Source organism: Poromitra crassiceps (genome assembly GCF_964638095.1).
Source record: "Poromitra crassiceps genome assembly, chromosome: 3".
Classification (NCBI taxonomy): Eukaryota; Metazoa; Chordata; class Actinopteri; order Beryciformes; family Melamphaidae; genus Poromitra; species Poromitra crassiceps.
The window spans coordinates 73,736,697-73,745,525 of NC_139625.1; the positions used below are offsets into that span (position 1 = coordinate 73,736,697).

General features: G+C 43.3%; 1 protein-coding gene across 1 annotated transcript in view; it reads right to left on the bottom strand.

The window, feature by feature from the left end:
- LOC310772881 (nck-associated protein 5-like) overlaps nucleotides 1-8,829 on the bottom strand; it is a gene marked incomplete at both ends in the record, with an annotated part of 254,349 nt that overhangs the window by 17,855 nt on the left and 227,665 nt on the right. The window contains 2 exons of the mRNA XM_083632823.1: nucleotides 155-267; nucleotides 7,487-7,795. Of these exons, the coding sequence (XP_083488949.1) occupies nucleotides 155-267; nucleotides 7,487-7,795 (422 nt within the window). The remainder of the gene's footprint in view (nucleotides 1-154; nucleotides 268-7,486; nucleotides 7,796-8,829) is intronic.

The window sequence follows — 8,829 nt, forward strand, 5'->3', positions numbered from 1 at the left end:
CACACAGCTTTGCTCAAGGGCAATGGTGGAAATCAGATTTTTTTCCCCCCTCCAAACTTTCTTGGCATTTTACTTTTTTTGAAGACCTGACAATTGTAAATTGTGAATAACTTCTCATAGACCTGTACTGAAGAGGAGCCTGTATGTGACTTACACTGGGAGCATCATGGTCCTTCCTCCTCTCTGTGTCTCTCTCCTTTACATGGGTGGCAGTGGCGTTGGTACTGCGTGGCTCGCCAAGACTCGACCTCTTTGTCCTGATCGCATCTATAATTCAACAGACAAACGGGAAATGAATCGTGTCACGCGGGATTTACTGTAACACACAAACACACAGGCATGAACAAACAAGACATACACACACAAATACAACTGAAATACTGTAACACACAAACACACACAGGCATGAACAAACAGACATAAACACACAAAAATACAACTGAAATACTGTAACACACAAACACACACAGGCATGAACAAACAAACAGCGTCTGCTAAAAGACGTAATGTAATGTAATGAAAAGCATTGTATTCATGTAGGCATAATAATGTTTTAATTTCACTACAGGAGAGACTTGATTTCATCTGAAATTGTCTGGGGAAAAATGTGCGCATATATTGGAATTGGCCAAAAGACTTGGAAAATATCGCCATATCGGATATCGGCAAAGAAATCCAATATCATGCATCCCTAACGGTACACTTTTGGACAGAAACAGGAGCACACACATACACACGCATTCACCACATGACCACCCCATAGGCCTACAGACATGGGAACAAGAAGACATCCTTCCAATTCTTCTAAAGTGACAATTTAGCCAATGACAGACTCATAAAGCACAAGATGAGCACATCATGCGCCACGCGTTCATTCAGCCAATCCCCGTCCGTGTGTGCATGGAATGGCATGATAACTAAGCTATCAAACATTAATGATGTCCAGCCTGTGACTGTTCCTGTTCCTGCCCGTGACTCCTGGCAACTCCAAAATGACAGCTTTCAGCTATCACACCCAAATAACTCAGCACTGGCTTATCATGACACAGCCCACTGCAGTCTCTGATACACAGCAATTTAACTATTACTATTGCCTATTTAACTAAGCACTGGCTTATCATGACACAGCCCACTGCAGTCTCAGACACACACCTATTTAACTATTACTATTGCCTATTTAACTAAGCACTGGCTTATCATGACACAGCCCACTGCAGTCTCACACACACACCTATTTAACTATTACTATTGCCTATTTAACTAAGCACTGGCTTATCATGACACAGCCCACTGCAGTCTCAGACACACACCTATTTAACTATTACTATTGCCTATTTAACTAAGCACTGGCTTATCATGACACAGCCCACTGCAGTCTCTGATACACAGCAATTTAACTATTACTATTGCCTATTTAACTAAGCACTGGCTTATCATGACACAGCCCACTGCAGTCTCAGACACACACCTATTTAACTATTACTATTGCCTATTTAACTAAGCACTGGCTTATCATGACACAGCCCACTGCAGTCTCAGACACACACCTATTTAACTATTACTATTGCCTATTTAACTAAGCACTGGCTTATCATGACACAGCCCACTGCAGTCTCAGACACACACCTATTTAACTATTACTATTGCCTATTTAACTAAGCACTGGCTTATCATGACACAGCCCACTGCAGTCTCTGATACACAGCAATTTAACTATTACTATTGCCTATTTAACTAAGCACTGGCTTATCGTGACACAGCCCACTGCAGTCTCAGACACACACCTATTTAACTATTACTATTGCCTATTTAACTAAGCACTGGCTTATCATGACACAGCCCACTGCAGTCTCTGATACACAGCAATTTAACTATTACTATTGCCTATTTAACTAAGCACTGGCTTATCATGACACAGCCCACTGCAGTCTCAGACACACACCTATTTAACTATTACTATTGCCTATTTAACTAAGCACTGGCTTATCATGACACAGCCCACTGCAGTCTCAGACACACACCTATTTAACTATTACCGTAAATTCCGGACTATAAGCCGCACCGGTGTATAAGCCGCACCTGCAAAGTTGACTATTTTTTTCTTATATAAGCCGCACCGGACTATAAGCCGCGGGTGTTTTAATGGTATTTTTTTTTTTTTTTTTTTTTTTTGTGTTTTAATGTTTAATTACCATATGTAAGGTGTTGGCTGTTTGAGGAAGCTCCCATTTATTAACATTTCAACAAAACAACATAACACAACACCACCTGTGTTGTTATTTACAGTGCACACAGTGTCATACAGTGTCATACAGTGTCATACAGTGTGGTGAAAAGAGGGCAAGAGAGGAAATTAAAACAGAAGTGGATTTATAGTTAGAAAGAGTGCTAAAAAAGAGAGATTTTTTTTTTTTTTGAAAAAATCCATAGATAAGCCGCACCGTTATATAAGCCGCAGGGGCCAAAAAAGCCCAAAAAACGGGAAAAAAGGTGCGGCTTATAGTCCGGAATTTACGGTACTATTGCCTATTTAACTAAGCACTGGCTTATCATGACACAGCCCACTGCAGTCTCAGATACACAGCAATTTAACTATTACTATTGCCTATTTAACTAAGCACTGGCTTATCATGACACAGCCCACTGCAGTCTCAGACACACACCTATTTAACTATTACTATTGCCTATTTAACTAAGCACTGGCTTATCATGACACAGCCCACTGCAGTCTCTGATACACAGCAATTTAACTATTACTATTGCCTATTTAACACCTTAAGTGCCATAGCCGAAATAATTCGTCTTACATAATCCAACGCTTAAGTGCCAGAGCCGAGTTTACTCGTCTTACATAAACATTTTTTTTTTTTTGACGCTGGGACATCAATCAACAACTTTTACATCTTCGAGATCACTATTGGAGCAAGATAATGTGTATAATCTATTTTACCGACCCACTAAGTGTTGACAGTGCTCCCCCAGACGACCGAAATCAAAGAAAAAACTGCCGCGGGACCAAGCCGTTCAAGGAAATGCCGTGGCGATTTTACAGTAATCCACTTGTCTTGCCTGAGAGCGGCCGCGCACCGGCAGCAGCACACAGAGAGCGGAGAGCGATTTGCAAAATAGATCATAGGTGAAACACACTTTGAAACACCTCAGAAAGGCCATAATCAACATCTGCCCATCGCCCACGCATTCCCCGGCCCATCTTGACTCGCACAAGGAGCGTCCGCACGCAGGCAAGCAGGCAGGCAGGCACACAGGCAGGCAGCAGCAAAAGCGCTTCTGACACGCCCGCTGTACAGCCAGGAGGAAGGAGGAGAAGACACACGGAGGGAGGAGTTTGAATGAGAGGGGTGTTTCCTGTTGTTATGGAGGAAATTACTGTTCAAAACTATTGTTTAGAATGTCTGACGGTCTTACTGATGCCAAAAATGAATGGTTAAAGTGACTGTTTCACAAAAAGCCATTTATCTCTGAATAAATTTCCAGACGCTGAAACCATGCTGTACTCAACGGCTAATATCTACATAACTACTAACTCTGCAAACTAACTCTTTTAGACAGAGAAAGCACACATTCTATTAGTTATTTTTAGATGATTGGTGTTCATGAATTCTTAACAGAAAAGAATCCTCGGCTGTTGCTAAAATGAGCCAGAATCGTCAAAAACACCCCTGGCACAACTTACCTACAGGAATGAAAACATGGCTGGCATTCAATGTGTTAACTAAGCACTGGCTTATTATGACACAGCCCACTGCAGTCTCAGACACACACCTATTTAACTATTACTATTGCCTATTTAACTAAGCACTGGCTTATCATGACACAGCCCACTGCAGTCTCTGATACACACCTATTTAACTATTACTATTGCCTATTTAACTAAGCACTGGCTTATCATGACACAGCCCACTGCAGTCTCTGATACACAGCAATTTAACTATTACTATTGCCTATTTAACTAAGCACTGGCTTATCATGACACAGCCCACTGCAGTCTCAGACACACACCTATTTAACTATTACTATTGCCTATTTAACTAAGCACTGGCTTATCATGACACAGCCCACTGCAGTCTCTGATACACACCTATTTAACTATTACTATTGCCTATTTAACTAAGCACTGGCTTATCATGACACAGCCCACTGCAGTCTCTGATACACAGCAATTTAACTATTACTATTGCCTATTTAACTAAGCACTGGCTTATCATGACACAGCCCACTGCAGTCTCAGACACACACCAATTTAACTATTACTATTGCCTATTTAACTAAGCACTGGCTTATCATGACACAGCCCACTGCAGTCTCAGACACACACCAATTTAACTATTACTATTGCCTATTTAACTAAGCACTGGCTTATCATGACACAGCTCACTGCAGTCTCAGACACACACCAATTTAACTATTACTATTGCCTATTTAACTAAGCACTGGCTTATCATCACACACTGTCATTATTAAAGGGCTGGAGGTAGAAATAGTCCATTCCTACAAGTATCTCGGTGTCCACACAGATTCTGTGTTCAAGAAGGCCCAGTCTCGACTTTTCCACTTGAGGAAGCTTAGATGGTTCGACATCAGCAGGTCACTTCTTCATGTGTTCTACCAAGGTATCCTAGCTAGTGTCCTCTTTTATGCTGTGCTGTGCTGGGGGGGCAGCATCACTGTCATGGACAAAAATAGGATAAACAAAATGATTAAAAAGGCTGGCTCAGTGATTGGCCTTCCCCCTGATTCCTTGGAGATCGCTATAGCCAAGAGAACAAGGAGAAAACTGAACTCTATTCTTTCTTTTGAAGACCATCCTTTGTATAATGCATTTAATGCCCTGCGTAGTTCGTTTAGTGATCGGCTTTTGATGCCTCGGTGCTCTACTGAGCGATTTAGAAGGTCCTTTGTTCCTGCTTCTGTAAAATTATTTAATGAACACTGCTAGCTCTGCATTGTGAGGCTCTCTCTTTCTACTGTGTTATTGTTATTGTGCTGTATGTTACTGTTTCTTGTTTGTGTATCTGTACTCTCTCTGGTGGCAAACCATGTTTCCCCTCGGGGATTAAGAATAAACACCATACCACAGTGGTTCCCAGCCTTTTTTGTCTTATGTACCCCTTGAGCTGTTTTTCCATGACAATAGTACCCCTCACTCATGCGTGTTGATGATTACATACAAGTAAATCTATACAGAATATGTTTCACTGAACTGCCGGTGTTTGGGCTTTTTAGTTGTTGTTTTTTGGCATTATCAGTAGCAGAACAGTGTAGCAGTTGACACTTGCCAGCAGAACTAGTTGCAGCACACACATCACATTTTAACAATGGGCTTATGAAATGACTTGGAATATATATATATTTATTTATCATTTTGGAGGTAAATTGTATTCCCCAATCATTCCAAGTACCCCCTGCAAGCTGCTCAAGTACCCCTAGGGGTACACGTACCCCTGGTTGGGAATCACTGCCATACCATACCATACAGCCCACTGCAGTCTCAGACACACGCCAGTTTCATTGTCTCTTAACACTCAGCACCTTCTCTATCTAAATCATCTGCATCAAGAACATGAAAGCCTATTCTCCTTTCTCCTGCCTGTTGGGAAGTCAACAATATAATAGACCGCTCCTATTTAACACCCCCCCCCCCCCCCCCCCCCCCCCCGCCTCCTTAAGCTTTGTGTGTTTGGCAGTGATGGACAAGTGACTGAAAATTAGTAGGTAGTTACTAGTTACTTCTCTCAAAAAGTAATTTAATTACTTTACACATTACTGCATAATAAAAGTCAGTTACCTCAGAAAGTAACCTTTGCCTGACTTTATTTGTTTTAGCTTTAATTGTCTTAGTAATGCACAGAGTTGCTGTGGCACAGTGTGGGACAAGACAACTTTACATTTGATCTGTCATTGTACCCATTATCACTATGATGGGAAGTAAGTAATGGAACAATAAAACACACCACCAGATATGCAGTGTTGGGGAAGTTACTGCTGAAAATGAGTAACTAGTTACAGTTACTTCTTTCAAAAAGTAATTGGATTACTAGTTACTTCTTTCAAAAAGTAATTGGATTACTAGTTACCACAAAAAGTAGTGGAATTACAATAATGTGTTAATGAGTAACTAGTTACTCATGTGTGTTTTGTCATTGCGCATAATGATGACAGACAGGAGAGCGAGGTGAAGCGTATGCATACGTCATACACGGCGATGTGGGACTTGAACCCGCGCACATATGCGTCGTACTAATCAGCTCGCTCCGCTGAGAAGCCCCTCTCTATTTGCACTGACAGTTGTTAGTGAAATGGCTGCCTCTGCAGTGCCACCGCAGCAGCCAGAGAAAAGAGACGCAGGCTAATGTCCTGTAAGCATCAATCGCAGGGTGTGATCACTCATCCCTGTCTGTTAGAGCGCCTCCAATCAGCCATCTGATTGCGTCCCACCCACCAGCATAACCAACGCACAGGCAGGAGGTGCTGTTTGATCTATGACTATGATGACCTGCTTTGTAATAAGCTAGTTATGCTGCAGGCGTAGTGTGCATGGCTGTCTACAGTATGAAGACAAAGAGCCTTTTGTCATTTGGATCGGTCGATTGTCAATGAATGTAGATGTGCTTATTGTCGCTGTTGCTGCAGTGGCTTCAGACTTCACTGAACAAACAAGGTTATTATTTTCATCAAAGTCCGATTCTCGTCTGGTTCAGTTAGGAGTAATTTCTTTTCTTTTCTTTTTTTTACCAAGTTTTTATCCCCTGATTTCCCCCATTTTCTCCCCAATTTTACTTGGCCTGCTGTCCCCGGCCGTTGCTCCACCCCCTCTGCCGATCTGGGGAGAGTTGTAGACTAGCACATGCTACCTCCGGTACATGTGGAGTTGCCAGCCGCTTCTTTTCATCTGACAGCGAGGAGTTTCACCAGCAGGACGCGGCGCGTGGGAGGATCACGCTATTCCCGTCAGTTCCCCTCCCCGCTGAACAGGTGGCCGGAATGACCAGAGGAGGCGCTAAAGCAGCAACCAGGACACATACCCCTAATCCGGCTTCCCACCCGTAGACACGGCCAATTGTGCCTATATGGATGCTCGACCCTCATGTTGGTAGGCAAGGAATCTACTGCTGCACTACCCAGACGGCCCCTATATGTACAGTACCTCTCGTCAGTTATTCCTTGAGTGCTTTAGAGGAAAATGTGTTCACACAAAATAACATTAAATATTTCACTTACCTACTGAAAGGTAAATCAAACCATACAAAGCTTTCAAGGCTTGTCACTTAGCACTTTGCCTTCTTGCATCTTAATAATACTTCTTAATGACATGGAATTCAGTGTACTTTCTGCTTCGGCCCTGATTGGAGGAGGCTAATTTATAGAAAAGGAAGACCTTGCCATTACCAGCTAGAAATTGTGAACGTCGGGTTACCTCGGAAACAAAGAAACTAAGAGAGCGGAGTGGAGACTTAAAGAGGCTCACCTGAGGTGGCTGGTTTGGGCAGGCGACTCTGGGTGTCGTGGGCACGGCTGCTCCGGGTCACCGTGGGGTCGGAGAGGGAGTGACCCATGCTGGCGGGGGCATGCAGGCGGGTTTTGGGGAGGGAAGGCACTTTCACATTGGGGTGTGAGGGGTCTGGGTGAGAGGGTGGAGGAGGGTCCCGGCCGACTGGACTGGACTCGGGACTGGATTCGGACTTAGGGACGTGGCGACCCCCGGCCCGCGTGACGGAATCGGGGAGAGGGAAGGTACCGATCCCGCTGTCCAGGGTCCTCATCTGGCAGCCCGAGCCTAAAGGGGCAGGGAGAGGTGTGTGATGTCTGGAAGAAGCAGGGGAAACCAACCACGGAGAACAGAGGAGTGCCTGGATTTACATGCAGCAGAAGGGGTTGAGTGTGAACAGGGCATTTTTTGGCGGGTTCAGTAACACATAGGCAAGTGGGAGGGGAGAGAAGAGAGATCATTTTAAATTCCCTCCCATACAATCTTGTGCACAAGGCTTCCACTGAGTTCAGAGTTGGTTGTACCATCTTCATATAATGCAAAGACAGGATTGTTTTTTGTGTGTGTTTTGTCACTCACATCAAGTAGGGCTTGATTTTTAGAACGTTTTAGAAGAAAAAATAGATGTCAGTGGGCAGGATTTACTGAGTTTTAGTATTAAATATTTTAGGGTTAGGGTTAGGGTAACTCTAGCTTTTATGATCTGCCACCGTTTGTTTTAATATGCTGTACAGTACGATCTGATCAATCTTAGTATGATCTGCCTCTGTTTGTGAAACAAAATACACGACCGCGCTACACCCAGAGGAGGCGTCCCGTCGACCCCCGGAGTGCATGGCGAGGTGTAATCGTGAGAAACGGCGGCGAGCAGCAACAGATGGACGTCATTAAGAAAAAACTGTTTGCAGAGCCTTGACTCAGGCTGGAACAGATGGGGAGCCATTCAGCACAGTCCGTGTAACTGTGAATGATAATGGCCAACAGTTACGCAGGCCGCGCTAATTACCGCTTTGAAAAACAGTACAAAGAAATAATTTGTTTGTGATTTAATTTGGAGGCTACAAGCTCTGTTCCTCGTCTCACACACATTCTGCTCACGAGCCTTTGTCTTCAATAAATCAAAGCTGTCTCTGATGAATAATGTTAAGAATTGACTTTACTAGACACTGTAAGTCTATGGGTGGACTGTAAACCAGGTCCTCTTTGAACTCTAACTACTCCTTCATACTTTAAGCTAGACACTCCATTCAAACTTTAAATGGGTCACCACTTTTAATACTTATTCTTATTGGTAAAAGTAAAACATTCACACTTGGGCGTTA